At 46.6% G+C, this 25,018-nt stretch overlaps 1 protein-coding gene across 3 annotated transcripts in view; it reads right to left on the bottom strand.

Annotated features, from left to right (window-relative positions):
- The window catches only part of NEDD4L (NEDD4 like E3 ubiquitin protein ligase), a 133,809-nt gene that overhangs the window by 89,748 nt on the left and 19,043 nt on the right, over positions 1-25,018 (bottom strand). For all 3 annotated transcript variants that reach the window (XM_052670045.1, XM_052670047.1, XM_052670046.1), the window contains exon 2: positions 14,773-14,846. In XM_052670045.1, coding sequence (XP_052526005.1) covers positions 14,773-14,846 — 74 coding nt within the window. The remainder of the gene's footprint in view (positions 1-14,772; positions 14,847-25,018) is intronic.

Here is a 25,018-nt window from a genome sequence, read left to right on the forward strand (position 1 = left end):
ATTTGAGAAGAGCTTATGTGTACAGGGCTTCGTGGTCGCCTGTCAAAGCTGTGCAGCTACATCTGTAAAAGAGAAGGCAGCTGCTTTCAAATTAAGGAAAGAGACTGCAGAAGCGAATTATCAGAAAGAAACGATTCATGAGCATCAATCAGAATTCACCAAGAGGATGAGCTCAGCTTTGTCCATGCACGCTATTATTCATTGCTGCATGAGGTTCTGATTAGGTTCACCATCAGACTTTCCAACTTCAAGAAGGGCCTAGGGAAGACTAGGGAAGTGCAGTGCTAAGATAAGTAATTTCCCCCACCCAACTACTTCACAGCCTTCAGCTCTCTGCTCGATAAACAGACGTCTCCTTGGGCATACAACTAGGTGATACAATTAAGAAGCGTGATCTCCTAAAATGATTCATTTTCCAATTCTGGTCACAGAACTCAATAACATTTCTCAAACACAGGACTCTTATGTAATCCCAAACTAACTGGTCTAGAGACAAATGGATCCCAAACATAATGCTGGATCGCCACTTACAAGCAAAATCTGTATGCTGACAAATAAACCAACCTAGTTTTAGATTGAGAACAGACACCACGAAAAATTATCCCACACAATTCGAGACAGGTCTAAGGAAAGAAGTTTGAGATCAATCTATAGATAGTGTGTATTTGAATTTTGAAGCCTAATTTAAGATAACCAAGATACGTAGTGATACTAAAAATTAGTGAACTTTGGGGTAGGGAGAGGTTTAGGTTTTCACACCCCTCTATGTACTTAAGGATGATTTTACATGTTTTATATATCTACCTCAAAGGAGGAGGTTATTCAGTTCAAACAAAGATCATTACCCACAGAATTCCTTGAAGAGGTCCACAATTAGGAACATTTAAACAACAGTAGCAGGCTCCCTCCAGACCAAAAAAAACTGGATGCACAAGAGAAACACACACAGCTGGTAGAAAAACAATACAATTATTTTCCATTATCCAATTAGAATCAGCTCTTGAAAACCAACCCTGGCCTCGGGTTTCAATTCCAAAACAGAAGTTTGGGGAAATCCAGTTTTGACCGAAATCAAAACCTTGTCAAACAAAAGAACATTCTTAAAACCCTTCCATATGCTATGAGCAATGCACCAGCCTATGCTCACTTCTTTGGTAACGTATTTAAGTTCAGAGAGATGCCACATGCCTACTAGAATTCATTACTATCAGTGGCTTAAAGAAATAAATGTAATTGCATTTATTATTCATCGATCTGTTTCCGCATCAGTTCATTCATTCAGCCTTGACTGAAATAGAAACTCATATATACATATTCACAAAGACACAGCTTCAGAGCAGCACTTTTCACGTATCAGCTTCAGGGTACAGTACACAGGAGCCCAAAACCACAGTCCTATTCACGCCACTTGGAAAAGAAACAGACCAGGAAAGCCCAACTTTGCTCTCCCCCAGGGGTCCTCTGCTCTTGCTAGACAGCTTAAAATGCAATGCTAAGATTCCTGATAGAAATTACTGAATTCAATTCTAATTCATCTATTTATGGTAGAACAGTTTGGTGATATAATTACTTCTCAGAAGAAGAGCAGCACCTTGCTTTTGTGTGTCCCAGAAAGCACTAATCTGATAGACCAGCCACTTCTTAAAGCCATAACAAACACCTAAGCTAGTTTTGTCATAGGTGCAGCAAGAAAAAGCAAGGACACAGCATGCACTTTTGCTGTGCTTCTGCCTCCCCCTCTCCTTAGGTTACACCATGAGGGCAATGCGCTTGCACATGCTCACACACTCTTTGTGGTTCTAGTAAGTCTACTAAAAAAGGGAACTGAAAGCTCCGTCTGCTGCCCTGTCCTCAACACACCCGATGATGATTTCACAGTGAAGCCCTAAGAAAGACAGATGGGCTGCTTCTTGGCAGTGTGTCCAAAATAAAGCTCCTGGCTGAAGCACATCACTTCCCCCTGCCCTGGTACAGGAATGCTATCTATAGAGTATGTAATAACGCATAGATGCCCAGGGGGAAAAAAGAAAAGAAAAAAAAAAAGAAAAAGCTTTAAAGCAAGAGAAATGTCAGCTGGGCAGCCACACAAGCAAGCACCACTCACACTCAGTGGCATTACAGGTGCTTGGTCTAAAGGCAGCCTGTGCCCATCACCCATCCCAAGCAGCAAGCCCCATAATTCAGGAGCCGTGCACAGGGAGCATGCAAAGGACTGCCTGCACCCTGGCACCCTGCCACAACCAGCAGCCTGAGGGCAGGAACAGAGCAGAGAGTGGGTACAGTTCCCTAGTTAAACTTCCACCAAAAATCAATTAATAGGGCTAATCCACAATTCATTGTGTCCAACACGTGGAGGGAGGAACCCTGGTGGAGGCTTCTCCTGTCTAAGGTAGCGCCAGCCGGCATGAAGTAATGATTTGTGTGCCATTAGATTCAGGATCATTAAGACATTATTTAAAAACTCTTTCAAAGGCGGAGCTCACAAGCTTGCACAGGCCAAGATGCAGTTGTATCCTGTTGTTTATCCTTACAAAGATTAACAGGGATAAAGGAAACTTCCTCTACAAAGTCATCCTGGCTGAAACATGCCTTCTGCAAATATTACACCCTCACTAGGGTTTCCCATAATGGAAACACACAGGGAAGACAACTTGTTTCTTTAACTCACAGTCAATGACAAAGACACAGAGAACTTGCTGTATTTTAACTCACACTGGGTCAGCACAGCCCCGCAGGCTACACAACAACCAATTCTGGAAAACACCAAGAAACTGGCTCCCATTAACCAGCAGGAGGGCACCCTTGTATCCACAGACATGGTCCTCCTGTCCACCCTGCTGCAGCCAGGTGATGCCCCGTACCTTTGAGCTAGTGAGCTCATTCATTTTCAGTCCAATCACCTCCGTGAACCCCCCTGCAGGACACAGTGCTGCCAGCTTCCTGTACACTCGATGGCACTCAGCAGTGACTACTGTCTTAAAAAAGTGGTTCATAAACAGGAATGTGCAGTAATTCAACTTTGTGTGTGCATCGGTAGCCAATAGCTCTCTCAGACTGAGTAGCAATTCCTTCGCTTGAAATTCGGTGCTACTTCTGCTAATCAGAAGTACTGATCAGTGTTACCATCAGAAGGCTCTGGGGCGAAACACCTTCCACCCACATCTGTGTGGAAACAGCCTGAGGTGCAGAACTCGTAGTGGAAAATAAGTTCCCTATCCCCACCAATTACTTGTAAGTAGCACAGAAATCCTTGTAGGGGAGCTCAGGCATGTTGGCAAATGGTAACCATTGGACAAGGAGCAAAGACATGAAGTTACAGCATTGTATCTGCTCTCTTAGTACTCTTTCTGTGCACCAAGAGCCCACAGTAAGCTTAATAAAAGTGTGGTGAAAACACCTCACACAAAGGTGTTCAGTGAATCTAGGGAGGAAAGTTACCAGCTTCACACATAACTGCTAAAGAGCAACCACCTACTGGCAACACATCTATGGGAAGGATCACAGAATCACAAAATGGCCCGGGTTGGAAGGGACCTCAAGGATCACGAAGCTCCAACCCCCTGCCACACGCAGGGCCACCAACCTCCACATTTCACAGCAGCCCAGGCTGCCCAGGGCCCCATCCAACCTGGCCTTGAACACCTCCAGGGATGGACGGGGCATCACAGCCTCTCTGGGCAGCTGTTCCAGCACCTCACCACTCTCATAGCAAAGAACTTCTCCTGACATCCAAACTCCATCTTCCCTCCCTCAACTTCAAACCATTTCCCCTTGTCCTGCTGTTACCTACCTTTGTAAAGAGTTGACATCACATTTCTTTCCATACATCTTCCTCAGTATTTTCTGTGAAGCACACACTGCAGCAAATGCATCTGTACCTGCTCCAAGATGTAACCATCTTAGAGGCACTTGCAGAACTGAGTGGAAAATAACCACTTTAAAAGGTTCTTAAAGATGTTTATTTATGTACATTTTTACAAGCCTTCGAAAATTTGGAATTACTAATGTTTTTATTGAGCAGCACCAATGTTATTACTGAGTTCCTGCATCTATAGTTCACTTCCCTCCACCACACATTTCTGCTGTAGTTAGTGCTAAAATAGCCATATTTGTTTGCAAAGCAACTTAATTTGCCACCCTGCAAATGAAGAGTGTTCTAACATGGTTCACACCAGAACTGTTGCTTTTCCACTCTACACAAACAACAGAAATGCTGCAGAATAAAACCTCTTTGCTTCCCTCAAGTGCTTTGCTTTCCTCAAGCGTTGCTCCTTTAGCACTTCAGCACATCCTCAGGATACAAAGCTGGGTATCACAAAAAACTGTGTGACTGAACAACGTTACTTCTGCTGGCAAAACCAAGTGCCAATCCCCTTGAAAATGACCAAAATATCACCTTTTAAGTGCATCAAGAGCATTGCTCATTGGCTGCTGTGGTTTCGAAGTTGTTATTGCTGGCACTGAACACATACACTGACCTGGCTGCTCCAGTTCACTGGCAGCACTGAAGCTTTAGGAAAAACGCTTCTGGCAGCTTCCTCATTTTTGACATAGTCGCATTGGTCAGCCATCGGTCACTCAGATCTATTCCACTTAATTATTTCATGTAATGAGTACTAGAGGATGAAAAGGCAGAAGCTCTGCCTCAAATATGTTAGAACAAAAAGGCCTTTCCCTAGAATACTTTGTCCATATGCTCTTTTCTCTTTTAAGATCAGTTTCAGGTGAATGTGAGGCTGTAACAGATACCAGGCAGCTGGAAAAAAACCAAACCCAACAGACCGGCTGAATACAAGCACTCACTTTGTCGATAAATGAGGAGCATTTTAAATGTGAATATGTGTTTGCAATTTCTCCAACCACAAACTAACGTGCCGAGCAATTATACGACGGAAATTATTTGCACCACATTATCCTGTACCCTCAAGCAACATCAGAGTACAGTACAACAGCTACTGAAGAATGCACCCAGTGCATCCTGACAGACACCACAGATAGGAGTAGATAGAACACTTATGACAGAATACACTGCTGACTGAAAACCCACCTTCCTCCCAGTACAGGTGAGAGGTAAAACCTGAGAGCATTCTCTGGTGCCCTCTGCTGCCAACTACCATAACGACACCAAAAACACACCAGAACCACATCAGGGTGCTCTTCCATGCCTCACTCCATCCCCACATGAGACCCAGCCACTGCAGAGCACTGCAGGAGCCTCACTGTGTGACACAGACCCACTGCCCCAACCCCAGAATCACACCCCTGCACCCCACGGGGCTTGTACTCAGTCTCCAAACGCTCCCACATCTCAGATGAGGCTGAACTGCAGTTTCTAAAAGTCAAGATTTTACACAAGGAAGTATCTATTCTCCACCTTATTTCTTTTTGGCAAGTGCAAGGCTAGAGTCTCTTTTGGAGCATCCCCAAAGCCACTGGGGCTGAGCACAGGGCTGGGGGGCTCTTCTGGTGCAGGGGGGCACACAGAAACCCCCAGGGCCCTACGCAGCCATTCAGGCTGCAGTTCTGCCAGCATTGCCCTGCAGTTGTTATTTAACTGTGCTCAGTCTGACGCACAGAGATGAGCAGAGCGCTGACGCAGCATGAACCTGCTTTGCTGTCCAAATGCATTTCCACAGGGTGAGCCTGCACGCACCGCTGCTCCCCTCCGCACGTCGGATCCCTCTTGGTTTTGTCTCACTAACAGGTACAACTGGAGCACTGATGAGTAATGCTGGCGTACACTTCCTGCCTTGTTCGCCGATTCAACACAAATGTCAGCATGCAGATCGTCCAGCAGGGTTACCTGATGGGGAATGGATCGACATTTGGAGCTACAAAGCATGGGAAGAACCATTCTGCAACCACACAGTCAGGCGCACTTGGGACTGGGTGAGACTTACTGACAGGCTCCTCAAACGATCAGTACCGATGGACCAGACGCTTCAAAACGAGCTCATACTTCACACAGGCTGATATTTTTTTAAGCTCTCTAGTTCTGTTAAAAAGAAATCTAAAAAATGCGAAAGAGCTGCATGTTTTGACACCAATTTTCAAAAGCGTCATGTTTTTTTCAAATTCTAAACTTGAGCTAAATAGTGTCACAGAATAACAAAATGGCCAAGGTTGAAAGGGACCTCAAGGATCACGAAGCTCCAACCCCCTGCCACACGCAGGGCCACCAACCTCCACATTTCATAGCAGCCCAGGCTGCCCAGAGCCCCATCCAACCTGGCCTTGAACACCTCCAGGGATGGACGGGGCATCACAGCCTCTCTGGGCAGCTGTTCCAGCACCTCACCACTCTCATAGCAAAGAACTTCCCCCTGACGTCCAACCTCAATCTTCCCTCAAAGAAAGAACCTATGAAAAGTTTTGCAATAAACACTTCACGACACTTCAAGCATAGGACAGAGGGCACCTTTCCCCCAGGATTTTAAATATTACAAGTTTTTAAGATTTCTAATTGTAGACACAAACTCCTTACTCTGTAAGAGAAACAAAATCCTTTGTCAAATTCTATTCAAGCTTTTTGTTGTGGCAAAATAAAATCATGAAATTTAAATCACTACACACATAGCAAACAAGCGCTGAACTCAAATCCTTCGGGTTAATCCACCTCCTAGGGCAGAATATAAAGAAGACTCAGCCCAATTCTTTATATTTTAGCCTGCCTTTTTTTTACAATATTTCAATGCATTTAATAATTTTCCTCTTTCCTAACAGTTTATTAGAGCTTTGCTTAGCATCTGGAGCGTTCTTCCTGCTTTCAAGAGACAGCAGACAGCAGCCTCAGACTAGCAGCTCCACAGACATCATCTCTGAATGTCCACCTACACACCCTCAATGAATAAGAATTCTGAACAGTTTTGCTTAGGGGAAAAAAAAAAATGACCAGATCTGATTTCAGTTAACTAGTGAGCGTGCTGCCTTCCTCCAGGACAGCCTCACCACGCAGTGCTTCACCATCAGCCTCCCTAACCAACTTCTGAGTTTTTTGTCCTTTGGAATGCAAAGGAGCAAGTTGGTCCAGATTTGGTGTGGCTCTGTGCTGGTTTCGTTCCGTTCCCTCCGCTCTGTAAATAACACCTTCGTTTCCACTGCACTACAAACACTTGCAGTTTGTCATTGGTATCGAGCTGTCATTTAGAAGGCATTGCCCACAAACTCTTCCCTGCTCCCTGCCCCATACGGTTCTTTAGCAGAGTGATTCAACATTCAGCAGTGCTGAATCACTCATCACTAAGGGAAGTAGAGACGGTGGTAACAGGAACTCAGCAGAGTTTCACCCCAGTGCTTGACAGAGCGCTCACGTGAGATCGCAACATTCAGAGTCTTATTTGATGCTTGTTCTTGTTCAATTACCATAGCACATGAAGGTGTGAAACCCAATCTGAATTGCCCGGTGACCCACTGAAACTTGGAAAGTGAGAAAAATAAATAGCTGCACTGCACACAGAGCAGTGGTACAGAATGAGCGTACCGCTCGCTGAGCAAGGCGAAAGACTTCCACTTATCAGTGGCACTGCCACTGATAATAACTAAACTCCAGGGGAAGATTTGTATTGCCTTGAAAAACACATTTCTCAGTCCATTAAACCAGCAGGAAAGTAGTTATCTGCACTTTTTTTCCCCCCAACTAGAGAAAGGAAAGAGAAATGCGGTGTGCATATAGGGCTGTGCATAGTGAGCACTGTTGTTCTCTGGTGCCCTTCCCAAACCCTGTATGATGACTGCTGTTGAGCAGGACCCATCCTCCATCTGGCTGAATGCTATCCCCAGAGGCATTCCAGAACCATGGAGATGTGGCACTGAGGAACATGGCCTGTCGGCATGGTGCGGTTGGGTAGATGGTTGGACTTGGTGATCATAGTGGTCTTCTCCAACCTCTGTGATGCTATAAATTGACGTGATAGGTTGATGATCTTGGAGGTCTTTTTCCACCACCTGGCCAAGTGGCTTTGCTGAATTCAGTCCTTTGAAAGATTTGCCACACAGAGATCTCCAGCTCTGTTCCACCTCCTGGAACTCCTTCAGCAGCACACATGCTGTTTTCACTCAGGAACATATGCCCTTCAGCACTTCTGAAACATTCCTCCATAACTGCCTCTACAACTCTGGACTTCTCATTGGCAAGATTTCTGAATCACAGAATCATAGAATGGCCTGAGTTTAAAAGGAGCACAGTGCTCATCCAGTTCCAACCCCCTGCTGTGTGCAGGTCACCAACCCTCAGACCAGGCTGCCCAGAGCCACATCCAGCCTGGCCTTGAATGCCTGCAGGGATGGGGCATCCACAGCCTCCTTGGGCAACCTGTGCCAGTGCCTCACCACCCTCTGTGTAAAAAAACTTCCTCCTAATATCTATCCTAAGCCTGCCCTGTCTCAGTTTAAAACCATTCCCCCTTGTCCTATCACTATCCACTCTATTCACTCTTGTAAACAGTCATTCTCCCTCCTGTTTGTATGTTCCTTTCAAATTCTGGAAGGCCATAAAGAGGTCTCCCCGGACTGATTGTTGATGTCGAAAAGCATTTTTGTTAAGCCTTCTACACAATGTAACAGCCTGGGTTCTATCTATTCTTACATGCAGCCCATCATTTCAAAGAAAACACAAGATATCGGCAGGTTCCTATTCGGCCGCTTGCCGCAGCATCCACCAGGGGGCGCACCACGGAGCGCCGGGCAGCGCTGCAGGGCAGGGCGCCGAGGACCGGGCTGGCACCAGCCAGGTTAATTAACGAAAACATGGGTTAATTCCTGAGAGCAACTCATTGCAGCTGATTTGTCGGTCTCCTCCGGTAGAGGAGGAACAACAGACAAAACAGGCTCCATTTGACATTCAACCCAACGGTGCATATGTGTTGGGTCTTCCAAGGGTGTAGCTTTTCCACGAGCAAACGCAGCATACAGCATGCATCCAACTGAGCTAGAATTAGTGACACTGGGCATGACAGAATAGCTGGAAGGTAAAATCTGCTCTCTTTGCCACGTTCAAGGCACAATCACAGGTGTGGGCTCTGCTTCCACTGCCAATCTGCATAACAGAAGACGCATGAACCGAAGAATTCAGCCTGGTTTCAAGCAGCATTCCTCCCAGCAGGAGCACACTGTGGTTTAAAGAGCCACCAGAAGCCTGGAGCCTGACCGACCCAGCACTGACACAGCTAAGTGACATCACTGCCTTCAGACACAGCAGGCAGGAAAGGAGGGCAGGCCTGCAGCCGGCCTGTGCCACTTATCACTGCACTAAACTCCAGGGGGAGATTTGTACTGCCTTGAAAAATGCATTTCTCAGTCCATTAAACCAGCGGAAAAGTGGTTATCTGCACTTTTTTCCCCCCCAACTAGAGAAAGGAAAGAGGAATGCGGTGGGCATGTAGGGCAGTGCAGGTACAAAGCACAGAGGGATCCACAACGAGCTGCCGCAGTGCTGCTGGAAGCACGGCTTCCTGCTAGTCAACAGCACTCTGCTTTTTATCAGTGAAGCACTTCACCTTTCTCCACTTCCCGACAGCCACATTTCTCACTTACATCATGACTTAGAAGGCACCAGCAAGTAATTAATTCAAATAGACCCTTTTACACAACGCTGCTGCTTCCCAAAGCTGTTACTGTGATCTGCCAGTGCCCTACTGCACACAACCAATAATCATCAGAAGACATTTTCTTCTCATTTACTCACATGGCGTTCACTTTATTACTTGTGAAAGCATTTATGTGTGCATGCAGAAACTGCTTTTACAAAGCGTGCCAGGACTGTGCTGAATAACCCAGCAGCCAGTCCAGCGCTGCATTTTTAATTTATTTTGGGGCGGACGAATTCCAGTCTTAAAAAGTTACTGAAGATACACAGTACGTAGTGATGCAGTATTTTATCTCTTTCTCCATTGTGGTTTAAAGGTGTACTGCAAAAGGGTAAAAAAAACTTACGAGTAAAAGGCAGAGCACTGCTGATTGCAGGTTATGGCAGATCTGTTCCACCAGTCAATACTAAACTATTCACTCATCACAGTGGCACCAGGAGCTGCCTTGTGGGCATTCTCAGAATCCATAAACCTGTTATAACCAGAAAAGGACAACCTTGCTGCCCATTCCTTTCCCACTATTTTGGGACAAAACAAATCAAAACCACATTGGAAGTACCTTCAGGAAAAAAAAAAATGTATTCATCCACTGCAGCAGGCTACTGAGCAAGTGAATCCGAGTCGTGAGACAAGAGCTTCCAGCCAGAGTTCAGCAGTATGGGAGCACATACAGGATTCAGGAGAGGAAATGCCCTTTTATTGTGCACAAATTGTTCATGCTCTAACTGCATTTATGTGCAGCGACTCACAGAGAGCAGCTCTGGTCATGATGGCACTCATGGCATCCTTGTAGAGTGCAAGTAAAAAGAAAACAATAATTTGTTTGGTATGTTCTGCAATTAAGATTAATTACGTTATAATTTGTATTACTTGATTGCACACAAGAGTACAAATCCTAGCTGAATTAAGACTTAAGAATGTTTGAGAAGTTTAGAGAGGGAATTAAGAGGAAATAAATGTACAGTAATGTTTACATTGTAATACGGAATATGCCAGGTGGTAAATATTCGTGCCAGTGCACCAAAGAACAATGCAATGCAGTACTGCTCTGAGTTAAGCATGCAAGACACGCTCAATCCTCAAAAAGCCAGTGTACAGTTGCTTCAGTCCCTGATACACTGTGATGTGATACATCTGGCAGTGTTGCAGGGCAGAACACAAGGCAAGCTGCACACCAAACCACCTCCATCCACCAACCACCACTGCTCTCGGAGCAACCCCAGCTGCACAAGGAGCTCACCACACCAAGCCCTCACCTTGGGGAACTTATAGCTGTGTCCAGCAGTACGCCCTGAATGAACTGTGAGCATCAGTTTCTATTCCATCAATTTCCATCAACTGATGGAAATTTCATCATTTCTGAACACTCGTAAACCACTATTTACTATGAAAATGGTTTCATAAGCCAAGAAGAGCCTCAAAGAAGAAAAACCAGAAGTACCTGGTCCTTTATTGTTGCTGCCTTCAGAAGAAGGCAATTGTTTTCCTCAGTGCTCTACACTGTAAATCTTCCCTTGGATTTAATCAGGCAAGAAATGGCCTTTGCACCCTGTGAGGCTGCAGCTGCTGTTCTCTAATGGCACAGCTGATTAACAACTGTAAGGAAAGGCAGCTTGCTTTAGTTTCAGCTGGGACAGAGCTGTTTTTCTTCATAGCGTCTGGTTTGTTGCTGTGTTTTAGAAGAAAAACACTGTTGATAACACACCAATGTTCTAGCTGTGGCTGAGCAGTGCTGTGTGGAGCCAAGGCTGTTTCAATCTTCTCAGTTTCTCCTATTGTCCTGCCAGTGAGGAGCCTGGGGGGCACACGGGGACTGAAGCAAAACAGCTTATCTAGATTGGCCAGAGATATTCCATACCACACATGATGACATGGAAGGGAAGTTGGAAGGGTAGGGGGGGCTCATCAGAACACAACGGCAGGGGCTGGGACTCATCTTTGTAGCTGGGTGGTACCTTGCCATCCTGCCCCAGAGCTCAGAGCTGTGCAACAGAGCCGTTGAGGGCTCACTGGCTGCTGGGCTGTACTGTGCTGTCCCAAAAGGTCTTCAAGTGATATTTGGATTAGTTTATCACTTGGTGCAGTCATGTGGCCCTCTGTCCCAAAAGGAACGCTGCAAAGAACAGGAATTTGTTCTTAAAGATTGCTATCATATGTGAAAAGTGACCAAAAGACCCAAAGCCATGCTTACCCATAACCCAGAATGTACCCACAGACAGAACAACACACACAAGTCCTCATGTTGTTATCGGGGTACACCACAACCACAGCACACACACAGGTTGAAGGTCTCAGCCTGCTGCACCGCTGTGCCTTTCAGCACTGATAACTTCCCTTTGAGACAACAGTGACTGCACAGCCCATAAAGTAGCCTTGTCTCAGTCTGCAGCTGGATGCACTGCTGGGCATTTTTGGGTTTTGCCTTTCCCAGTGCAAGGCCCATTCACCCTCACCACATCCTTCAGTTATTTCGTCCTGTCTGAGCCCACTAAGAGCAGTCCCAGAGATCCAGCAGCCAGCACATCAAGCTTGCCACATCAGGTTATACTCTCTTCCACCTCAGAGACCCATAGCTGCATGCTGAAAGCCATGCCACCACCACCAAGCTCCTTCAAGCTGATATTTGTTGCTCCTAAGAATTATTTATGGGAAACAACAGCATATAGGCATTAACATCTGCACAAAAGAAGCACGTGGAGAGAGACTTATGGCTATGGTTATTTCTTAGGGATCTTGAATGCACTCCTACACAGGGAAGAACCATTCCTCCCAGTCCTGCACTGGGGTTGGTCCTGCACCACAGCGCTGGAACGACATTGAAGCTCACACTAAAGATGCAATCAGCATGAAACTTTAATATCTCTGCAAGGTAAGCAAGGCTATTAAAGCAAACAGAAAAAACAGATGGAAACTTCAGCCAAATAAGAAAGTGTACTGAAAGCCCGCCAGCGCAGCAATACAAACATTTCACTGTGTTTATAGCCACGATGCTGTTAGTTTCACTTCTACTGCTTGAAGTGAGAAACATTCCCAGCTTCTGTTTTTAACTCTCAGTTTTGTGGAAGTCCTGCTGGCTTGAGACCAAGGCCCCCACCAACAGAACTCTGCATGAATTTTACACATTTGTAAGGTTTTGCATTTTGAAAGATTTGTTTTTTTTCCGTGTTTATCAGTACCTGTATCAATACTGTGCACATTTTAGTCCTCTTGAACACAACACCCTAAATATGATAGAATCACAGAATGGCCCAGATTGGAAGGGACCTCAAGGACCATGAATCCCCAGCCCCTCCACCACACACAGGGCCACCAACCTCCACATTTCACAGCAGCCCAGGCTGCCCAGGGCCCCATCCAACCTGGCCTTGAACACCTCCAGGGATGGACGGGGCATCACAGCCTCTCTGGGCAGCTGTTCCAGCACCTCACCACTCTCATAGCAAAGAACATCCCTCTGATATCCAACCTAAATGCTCCCTCCTTCAGCTTAAAACCACTTTCTGCTGTTATCTACCCTGTGAAGAGTTGACTCCCCTCCTGTTTCACAAAAGTTCACAAAAATTCTTGTTGATTGGTTATTCCAGCCACTGGCTCTGCTTTCTTCCAAAGAAGCAATGAAATTTAAAGCTCTGTAAACAATTCAGAAAAGTTCCAGCCAATTAAATATATCAAGTTAATAAAAAATCTGTATTAGTATGTCTAGGTCAACCCAGCGCCCTACTAACAGCACTCCTCCTGCAGTGTGACCCAGCACACTGCTCACAGAAGGGCTTTGGGTCTGCTCTGCAAACACATATTAAGGACAGCTACATGTGTGCTGGCACTTTGCTTGAGCTCACAACATAAAACAGCACATTCAGGAGAAAAAAATTAAAATACAAAAATACAAAGTTTTGTCTTAGCGTGCTCTGCACACAGCTAGCAAGGCAACTGCTGTAAATTTCACCAAAAAAATTAACAGTGATTTAACTTTTACTTGCTTGTGATACAGTCAGAAATTAGAGTAATTTCAGTAAGGGCTAAATTGGATACCACTGGTTTCAAAGTGATTAAAAATGTCTGTCAATAGATTGTAGTGTCTGCAGTAATGAGCTCCCTCACAGTTGAGCGTGAGACAGCAGGAATGCCAAAAACCTCAATTAACCTCCAGAAAAAAAAACAACAATGTTTTCTGGCTACTTCTGGCTTCAGAAATAGCCTCTCTCAGTCACTCTGTGATTCAACTTTTGAAATCTTTATTTGCACAACAAGCCCAGACTGGGAGAAAACCTATTCCTAAAGCCTATGACTAATAATTTCAAAACAGAAGAGCTGAAAACACAAAGTGACCATATCTGCTTCTTTAAAGGGTAGACTGAAAACTCAGTTTTCTTGTTTGACAGCTGTTATTTTGGCCTAAAGTCTCCACGTCAGTCTGTTTGCTCCATATTTTAGCATACAGACAAACAAGAAGCTATCATAGGAAGACTGCCTTATGCACAGCAAAAACTTAACTCCTGGCCCTTGTGCCAGGTCCAGAGATCAGGATGATTTAAGAGAACTGGAAATAAAGCCCAGACTCACCACTACCTAACAGAAAAGCCCTAGGTCTGCAGAGATGTCTATGCATTCTCTTCCACATCAGCACGTAGGGCAGCACAGGCTGGCCAGGAGGAAACACTCTCATTGCCTCACTCCTGTCAAGGTACCACCCTTAAGAACTGCAGCAGCAGCACCTGGACATGTCCAAGGGTCCAATAAAACTCAAAGTGCCTGTGCAGTCACCTGGCACCAGAGTCCTGCAAACCAGTGGGGAAAGCAGAGCTTTCTCCCATTCAGACAGAGGGAGCTGCTGGCCTTCAGCCTTTTGTGCATTATGGGAGCTGGCAGCTGGCAGTAACATCAATACTGCAAACACTGCTGCAGTGCGAATGCTCACACAACCAAGGAACTGAGATGGCAGCTTCCAGGGGCAGAAAGGGCTGTGAGTGGTCACCTACTGCTAACTGCAACCCACTGTGACTAACAGCTGTCCTGCCAGCACACAGTGCATAACTTGCACTGTGAGCAAGTTGCAAGAGCAACTTGCAAGTTGTGAGCAAGTAACAGGAGCTCTCATTGTATTTACCAACAGTTAGACAGTAAGTTTCCCTGCTCTGCTAAGTTTATTCTGTTCAAAATCATGAAATACTCCATGCAGAACACTCACCTGGCTCCGAAGATGTCTTTTTTCGCTAGATCAATGCCAGACACCACTTTCACCCTGAGGATACGAGACTCCTCCTGGTAATAAAAGAGAAAGAAGGTTTAATACTTATCCTGTTAATGACTGTGAAGATCAACCGTTCACAGCAGGTTACCCTGTGAATGAACTCACAGCCTTCAGATAGCAGAAGTCTTTGTTAGGTGGAGAAAACCTTCCCAGCAAGAGATACACACTGATCTGCCCAAGAATAGCAAACACGAAGAGCTTCCACTTGCACCAGGAATTAAGAAAACAATACCAGATACCAGTAATAACTTAATAGTAATAACAGTATAACAATATTAAAACCCAACGAAAGCACTGCTTATCGAAGCATCTTCAAATCCTAAGTGATCCCCGTTCCAAATTTGAAGTGATCAATTCTCCACATTCATTCATTCTGCTCAGACTCTCGGTCTGTCTCTTCAGACACAAGGGAAAATATCTGTAAGCTTTCTGTCCAACAGTGCGAATAATCCTCGCAGGAAGAGACGTCTAGGGCTTAAAAAAAACATACAAGAATAAGTCCTCAGAACGCAATGGTTTAAACCTGTCCCACCTGCTCGGTAACAGTGTCCAAAAACCGGTTTCAGCTGCAGGCGGTGGATTCAGCAGACGCACTTTGCCCACTGCACTGCCACCAGGACGTATTTCTAGGACAGACGATGTCCCAGTGGGCATGGCTTTGGTTTGTGCCCTCGTGATGCTCCTGAGGAGCACAGGCATCAACACTATTTGCCTTCTCTCAGTTCGACCTGTTTATTTTTGTTACCTGGAGGCCACTGAAATGCAACCTGGGAGGGGTTCTATAGAAACAGGTTCTGCAGTCACCCCTATCAGTTTTGCTTTTTTCTCCTGATAAGCGCTCCAGAACTGAGAGACGTGGGATTCAATTACAGTAATTTGAGACTCCATTCCTTGAAGGCCATTTGGGAAACAATAACGCTCCCCCACAGGTACCTCCTGGTCATGCTATACCTGCCCTGTTTGCCTTGGAGAGCCAACAGCAGCTGTGGGCCTGCGGGCCCTGATGCGATATTCCAAAGCACCCAGCATTCCACCAGCCAGGAAAACAAGGCAGTGTGTCAGTGGAGTCACAGCAGTGCATATTGAATTGATTGTATTTTTTAATGTTTTAACTCTTTTTTCCTTCAGTCTGTTAATGTCAGTAATCATATTTGGATTACAGGATACATCCGACCTTTACTTTTAATAGACGAAAGGCAATGGACTTGCAAACTGGGATCGAGGGCATTCCTTTGGTAAGAGGAGGAGGGTTGGAAAAGCCATCAGAACCACAGAGCTCTGACCTCGTGGAGAAACAAAGGATAAAAAGCTGTGATAGTAAATGAAGAGGGATCAACAGAAGGGTTTCTAACAGCAGCTACACCACAAATGCTCCTCACATGTCATGTGCTGCTTTACTGTAGCACACCTCATTTCTGCACTGACACCAGCTCAGTGCATCACCTGTATGGAAAGAGAATGCCTGCATCAGGAGGAAGGCCGAACGCTGCAGGATCTCTGCTGCAGGTCCACAAGACACAGCAGAAGCTTCTTCAGGCAATCCAAACACATTCTCAAAACTGTACTTTAAGTCACACTTCATCCTTTGAAAGAAACCCCGCTCCCTCTCTGCGTATGCGCTCTCAATCTGCAACCCTGCATTTTACTAAGCAGGAAAAATGTTTTGGCAAGTAAGCATTCAAATTTCCAGAAGCATGAAATAAACACAGCACTTTAATTACATTAAAAACATCTCGATTAGTAACAAAGCCTCATCTACCTACACTCAAAGTCCTTCCCTCACTCAGCAAGGCACCTTCATCACCCCCACTGTGTGCAATGAGCGAGGCACGTGAAAGGCAGAGAACATTTTCTTCTTGTGCCCCTTTTTCTTCCCTTATCCCCAGTGTGCTGTGCCTTGATAGAGGAAGGAGTTAAACATTCACAGCAGTAGTGCCTGCCCATAACAATTAGATACAGAATTGCTTGATTAGACACAGTGGGAGACCTGGAACAGATTACACCTGACACAGGTTTCTGCTCACCCTCCTTTGAAAGGCTGTACAAGAAAATAGATTTTCTCTTTTGGTTTGGTTTCCTGAACACCCAAGGGACTGCAGGACATCATCACTGAACACCAGAAATCTCTGAGACAGAAGATACAAACCCCAAAGACACTGCTTCCTTCTCAGCATGGAGTCGGGGCTAATCTTCAGCTAAGGAGCACCCAGGCTCACTGCTGCTGAGTGAGCACGGTTTACAGACACAGTGATTTCAGCAGGAGGCATCAAGACACACAGCTCTCCCTGCAGTTCACTCCATTCCCACCCAGGCATTTCTGCAGTGAGGTCAGTGTGTGGAACCAGCACAGCCCACAAGCCGTGCCTCTGATCACCTACATCACCCGACAGTATTCAGCAAACTCAGAAAATGCTGACCTGCCTTTTAACTTTAATCCAAACATCTAGATATCCAGGGAAGTTGTCGCATAGGAGCACAGAAAATGTCTCAGCTGAGTTATATGTCATCTGAATTCAGTCTGCAGATTAAATAATACTTAAACAGCTCAAAGTGCTCATGTATAGGCACACAGGTACCCAGCCTGATGTGCCCTGCAAGGGCTGGTCTGTGTCTGGTGTGCAGGCTGGAAAAGACTCCAAGACCCCCAACCCAACTCCAACCCATCCCACCATGCCCACGGACTATATCCCTACACAGAACTATAGAATCATCAAGGTTTGAGGAGACCCCTACGATCCCAAAGTCCAACCCTAGAACACCCCCACCATGCCCAGCAACCACATCCCCAAGTGCCACATCTCCATGGTTCTGCAATACCTACAGGGTCAGGGACTCCTCCACCTCCCTGGGCAGCTGTGCCACTGCATCACTGCTCTTTGGGAGAAGAAGTTGTTCCTAATATCCAACCTGAACCTTCCCTGATGCAACTTGAGGTCATCACCTTCCAACCTGAAGCACCCAGCACAGAAAGGGACAAGGGAACACATCTGGAAGGATAAGGAGAAGAAATACCTTTGGGGAGCTCTTATTGGATCACACGTGTGAAAGCATGGGTGCAGTGAGGGTGGAGGATATGTGGTGGAACACACAGTTCAGGACCTGGTTTCAAATTGAGTAAATGAACAAGACCATTCAGAGTGGGTAAACAGAGCTGACCTGAAAAGAGGGATCTATGTCCAAAAGCTTGTCTGCTTTTTCCAATTACAACCGCAATCAGTGTAACAAAATATATCCCAATGAAATGGTGTAATAAAACATATTGATCCTGCGCATAAACCTCGGTCTGCTGAGAACAATCAGCCTTCAGAAGAACTTCTGTACGAAGAGCATCGGCAGCCTTCAGCGTAAGCAGACAGATGGAGAAGGCATGAAAAGCGCAGGAACTCGGGGATGATGTGGGGAAGGTCAGCAGTTTGTTACACAACATTACATATTACTCTGAAAGCATCTATACCAGAAAGCGTTGAGTTCGAAAAACTAAAGAAAATGACATGATTTTCTACATAAAATCATCAAAACTTGCCCCCGAACACTCAAAACTCTGGAAGCTTGACCAAAGGCAAACCATTTTTTCTGCTGAACCTATAAAAGCTTGTTTAATTGGCCAGTGCCTATCCTAAAGTGAAAGAGATGCTATGCCACAAGAGAATACTGTAATCGCAGGAGTCCTCTTCAGGTAAGCAGCTTTGGGTCTCACATGCAGTGGTATGCCATGGAGCAGAAAGACCTCCTGTCTGAACATCACCGATATCAATCCAGTAGTAGAGTACTAGTACTATTTGTTTGGCAGCAAAACACGTTAACTGAAAAAACTGTGTGAGCCATTCATCATCCCATAGCGGTGTCCCTTAGCTCCCATTTTTGGTGGCTCCAGCATCCCTGGATCAGCAGGGAGGGGACACGGAACCAGGCTTTTTTTTTGTTCCACAAAAGCACTGTGGAAGAAGCAGCCAGTCCACACCACTCACGGAGCCTCCCCAGTTACCCAAAGAAGTCTGGTGCTCCGGGGGCCCTTCACTCCCCTCTGACAGCACAGCCCTGAGAGCAGCCGTGGCCACACTTACACGGTCGCACACAGGAACGCCTGAACCCTGCACTGCCTGGCTCCCTAAGCCATGAGTGGGAGCTTTAACCTCTCGTTTTGCCCTCAGTAACATACAGAGTGCCCTTGGATATTTCAGTGCTACGATGCTGGCAGTGATTACCAGCACCGTCCAACCTGCCATGCCCATCTTTACACCGCATGCAGCACTGCTGCTGGGTGGCTGTACAAAGGGCCCTCCCTGCTTTGGTGGAGCACACCCCAAGCAATCTGCAGCTGGGGGGGAAGCACTGGGCTCACCGCACAGCACATCTTTCCCCGCCACACTCTGGGACCACTGCTGGCAGCACTGCAGGATGTGCTCCTGCTCTCCATGCCTCACTGTCAGAGCCATATCCACACTCCCTGCTCACAGCCCTCACCTCAGCCTCGCAGCTGCTGCAGTGGGGATGGATGCCATAAGGCACTTGGTCAGGCATTATGTTGAGTTCCCCTGCTAGACCCATTCATTTCTGCTTTGCCCAATGATTAACACGCAGTTTACTCGATCCTGCCTCCCTGAAGATGTCAGAGGTTACATACTTTCCTCGTATACTGTGGGAAAGGTTTACAGGGGCAACATTCTGCCACCTGCAGCTCAGGCTGCTGTTCTGGAGATGGCAGCTGGGTGGGGGGAACCAATATTGAGCTCAGTGCAAGGGAGACCAGAGCCAAGTGTGCAGCAAAGCAGCACCAACAGCAAGCAGGCCCCAAGCACCTGGGGAACAGGGTGAGGGAATATAGCATGCAGGTGTGTTACAGACCTGTGAGACTTCGTATAAGCATACGTATGCTTATGTACGTGTATTTATACATATGATTCACATTTTTAAAATCTGCATTTAAATGAACACATTTCTTCTCTTCAAGCACTCTGAAAAGCAAAGCCATTTGTAAGACCTACGAAAGCATGCACATAAATAACCAAGCAGCCTTCCAATCCTCAGGATGCTGGCACCAGGGGCACCACACCATGCCCCATATCCTCCAGGTGCAGCTCTGTCCCATACAGCAAGGAGGGGTGACCTGGTGCACACACAGCACGGCACGATGGCCACGTCACCCAGGGCCACCCGAAAGACAGATTCTTGAACACAGACAGACAGTAATCCAGCCTGACAGAAGATGAAAAACTAGAAGTCAGCTTCCCATGGGACAGAAAATCCCATGACACGTTTGTAACGTGCATTAAAAGAGAGGTGCTGACATTATTGGTACAGGTACAAAAAATGAACAGGCAAGTTTAGAATGCACTGCAGGTCTGGATCAATGCAAACCAGGACTGGAGCAATGCCCTACGAAGTGGAAAGGAACAATGGCACACTGGATGGATGGAGCATTTGGTACGCTCTTCCAAACCACCAGTGAAACGCTGACCAACCCACCTACGAAACAGTGACCAAACCCCAACCAGCGCCCTCAGCAGCAACACATCCAGCTCTCCAGCTGCTCACTCTGCTGACCCAGCCCTGGGCAACCCCACTGCCCACACCTGAGGCCCTGGAGCGGGGCAGGTGCCTATCCAGCCTTGCACATCCACTCGCACTTACCGGAGGTGCTGGTGGTGCTGGTGACCGCAGGCCCAGCCTGCAGCTCAGTGCTGCACCACGGCCCCGCAGCACCGATCAGGACACGGAAGCTGCACTGGTGGAGGCCATAAATTTCCATCACCGAGGCAACGAGGTGAAAGGACAGCAATCTAGTGTTTCACCTGGGGAACATGTAACGTGAAATGCTGGTTGTTTTCTTCCCCTCTATAGAAGAGGCAATTTTGATTTCAAGCAGAGATAGGAGGCAGCGAGGTAAATTTCCACTGAGGAGAAGGAATTCAGCCAGCACCAGAGAGCTCACTGACACTGCAGGGCTGAACTCCCAGCCTGCTGTCATCCCGAGTGAGAAAACCCACCTGGAGCAAGGTGTGCTGGGCACAGAGGAACTGCAGCAGCACCCAAGCAGAGTGTTCCTTAATTCTGTGCTACAGCACAGAGTCAGTGGCACTCTGCAGTTTCAAAGCAAAACAGAATATGGCTCACCTGCTTAAACAACACAAGTATTTTCCATAAAGAGCAAGACTGATGACGTTAGAGCACCCCTAAGTCTGTCAGCACAAGGCAGGCAGACCAGCCCACAGAAGAGCCACGTTGATTTCTGCTCTCCTTTGTGGGCGGATGGCAGCAGCCCACAGCAGAGCTGGGCAAGAAGAGCATGGGATGCAGCTGTGTCTATGACGGAGGCATGCAGAACAGCAAGGATCCAAAGCTGTGGAGCTGGACCACACGGCCTTGGAAGGTCTTCCAATTCTGTGTCTCTTACCACAGTCCAGGTCCTGCAGGGACACCTTGAAGCGATTTGCTGGGGACAGTGCCAACAGCACATCATGCACCTCACTGTGATTCCTGTGTGGTCTCATCGATGCAGGGGTCTGTGTGGGCAGCTCGGCCAGCAGCTCCTGCTCAGATCCCACTGCCGCAGTGAGCACAGGTGCAGGGCATGGCTGCACCTCCACTCTGCTCAGCTCAGGGCAGCAGGTCTGGGTTGTTGTTTGCTGGTTCCAGCACAAGCCAAAGCTTTGTTCAGCAGCTCAGCATGGAGCAGCTCCTCCTGCTCTGAGCTCAGGATGAAGCCAAATGCTGCCTACTTTCCCTGCAGAATTCTTCACATGCATGGCACGGAGCAACTTATTTCAAAGTGGATTGACACATTTTGTCTAATACTGATCTCAGAACTGCAGAGATGAGCACTGGAAGCACGAGGAGGAAAGAAGAACAGCTGGGAGCCAAGGGGCATTTAGGGTCAGGGAACGGCTGCACAGCATCACAGGGTAACTACAACCCTCTCAAGCTACACTTAAAGGGCTCTGGTTGCCCTGTGCCACTACAATGACACCGGGCCAGGTTTTGCTCAACACGGCATGGATGTGTCCCAGAAGCAGCAGGGATGAAGCAAACAGCAGTGAGTACTGCAGGAACAACGGAGCGTGGGAACCCGCAGCTTACACAACACAACCTATCTGATGTTTTGCAATAACACTGCCTACTCTTAGGCCTCAGCACTTGGAGGCAAGGTGTTCACGTTTTTCCTGGCCAGACCTCCCAGCCCAGTGCCACAGAGGGGGGCTCAGACCCCCATCTCCTAGCCCAACCCTGCAGAGAAGGGCTCGGAACAGAGTACTGAGCTCACCAAAACCTGTTTACAGGGTATTTTTAGCACATCAGAAAGAAAAGAAAAAAAAGGAAGGCGAGCTCCAGGTGAACAGTGTTCTATTTTTACAAAAAGCAGGAGATATTTTTACTCCTCACAGCCAGTATGCTTGAGCAATTTCAGCCAGCGTGCTGAACCAGGTCACCTGAGGTCTGCAGCAATGCCCAAATGGATGCAGAACTGCTGTCAGGAACACCGGAGCTGTGCTGCAATGGCTGAGCTGTGCTGCAGCACCTGCCCTGCTCTCTTACCCTACACTCAGACCTATTTACGCCACTCACCAAGGAACGATACCAGCAGCAGCACTGCTTTCTGCACACAGTAACTCACCAGGCTCCAGCAGAGCCATACAGGCTGTACTGATGTCTCTTAGACCGAGTAGTGCCAGCAAAGTAAATAAATCTCCATCCACTGTCACCCTGTGCTTTTTAATTGCCACATAGGCAACCAGATCCCCTGTCCCCAGCTGGGCACAGACCTGCAGTTCCACCATCCACTCCTCCACACCAAGCACTGGCTCTGATTGTTCCAACTACACCAAGAGGGACCTTCCAAAAACTTGTAATAGCAAAGCCCGGCACAGAAAGCACCATTTTTTGTAGTATTTTCTCTTGGAAGATATAGAAATTCAGCTGATTTTAAAAACTTGAAGCTTTTATTTAACAAATACCTAACTTACTGGCATGCAAAAACAAGCACAAACTACCATAAAACAAAACAGCAGTGCTATTACAAGTGGGATGATCACATTATGCTGCCTGACACTCATAAAAGCTGTACCAATCACAGAGAGTGAAAGGAGGCCAGCGGTGTTACCTTCAGATATTCATTATCCTTTGGTCGATGTCTGGACAGATCTATTACCTTCGAGCACACAGGAGAGAGCAGTACTTCAGTACTTATCATTCAGAGAAAAATACAAAAGCCCAAACTGTCAGCACATGTCCAATAATTTCACCCAGTAATAAAGAATGGCTCCAATTCCCAATTAAGCACTTGCAGCAAGAAGTCATACGTTGAAGCATGAGAGCTTTCACAGCATCTTCTACAGCAGGAGTAGGTTTTTACTTCTCACTAACTCAATCTCACGTTGGATTTTTTTTTTCAGCTTCTTTCGTTGGTGCTTTTTGGTATGGCAAAACCCTGGATTAGCTCAAAATTGAACCTATTTTCAAGTTAAGAATTGTGAAAGGCACTTAAAACAACTGTGATTAGGAATCAAGCCAGAGGGCAGAGCAGGTCTGAAGTAACTGTGCTAAGTACCATGCAGGCAGCAAAACATTAAATCAGATTTTATTTGTAGGCAATAACATGCATATGACTTCAAGGAGACCTATGCTAGCACGAGGGACAAAGAGCAACCTGCATGTGCTCACAGCAGAAGGGTGCTGAGGAGGGCCAGCTCCTGACACCAGGCTGTTACAACAGCACCGTGCCCTGCAGCACCTCCCAGCTGGAATTCCTCTGGGTTCTGCTGTGAAGCTCAAATATTCACAGTACGATGGTATCAGTACGATTGCTACACATCAGGACTCACAGTCACTGACAGGTAACCAACATGCAGCAGCACCGAGATGGCTTCAGAGCTGCTCCTCTGCACTCATTTTCTCCTATCTTGGAGAAGAGAAAGCTCTATGGAGACCTTATTGTGGCCTTCCAGTACTTGAAAGGAACATACAAACAGGATGGAGAATGACTGTTTACAAAAGTGGACAGTGACAGGACAATGGGGAATGGTTTTAAACTGAGAAGGGGAGGCTTCAGTTGGATATTAGGAGGAAGTTTTTCAGCCAGAGGGTGGTGAGGCACTGGCACAGGTTGCCCAAGGAGGCTGTGGATGCCCCATCCCTGCAGGCATTCAAGGCCAGGCTGGATGTGGCTCTGGGCAGCCTGGTCTGGGGGTTGGTGACCTGCACACAGCAGGAGGGTCAAAACTAGATGAGCACTGTGCTCCTTTTCAACCCAGGCCATTCTGTGATTCTATGATTTTTCAATTCTGTCTCACAAAGTCTGTACAGATCCAACGTCACACAGGCAAACATGAGGGCAGGCTGTGAGAGCAGCACACTCCCATGCAACATGGAGTTAAGGACCTTCAAGAAGCCTACCAGCACCTGCAGGAAGCATTCCCTGCTGCATTCTTAAGGATGTTAGAGGAACACCTCCAAAAGCACAGCAGCTCTGGCAGAACACTCACACTAACTGCAATTACTGGAATGCAACACTGCACTGCTTTGTCTCGCTCATCACTGCACTGCTCTTCCCCATGTGCAACTGTAATGCAAAATGGAAACCATAGGATTCACCTGACAGCTCTTCCAACCTCAGAGTCTTTATGGTGAGGCAGATGGGTGAAGGCCCAGCAGATTTGCACTGGGCAGAACTGCAGCAATCAAGGAGAAAGGAATTACACGTAAAAAACCACATAACTAATGGTGAGTTGCATATGTCTGCTTTAACATTTATTCCTCAGACCACGTGCAAGATCTCTTAGAAAAAAGAAATTCCTTATAGGCAATAGCAGTGAGATGGGCCCACACGAAGCACCAGGCAGGAGCCACATCTGTACCCACCTTACAGCATGCTTGTTTCACATCGTGAAAGCTTAAATTTAACTTTTGGTGGCACCTGCTTCTGTACTATGCAAATATTCTGAAAGTCATTTATTTAAAGCAAGTTTTATAAAAATTTGAATATCTGGACCATAGGTATAGGGACCATAAATGGGCAGCTTTATCACTGCTACATTGTTTAATGAAGGGATGAGCATTCAATAAAAATGTAATTCCACTGATAAACTGTAATTGGAGGCTCATTTCTAAGGCAGATAACATTGGTGATGTGTTTAACTGTATGTGCCCACAAAGTGAAGCTGCAGCACGATGGCTGTGTCACGTGAAG

This window comes from Tympanuchus pallidicinctus, unplaced genomic scaffold, assembly GCF_026119805.1.
Source record: "Tympanuchus pallidicinctus isolate F22 unplaced genomic scaffold, pur_lepc_1.0 scaffold9, whole genome shotgun sequence".
NCBI classification, from domain to species: Eukaryota; Metazoa; Chordata; class Aves; order Galliformes; family Phasianidae; genus Tympanuchus; species Tympanuchus pallidicinctus.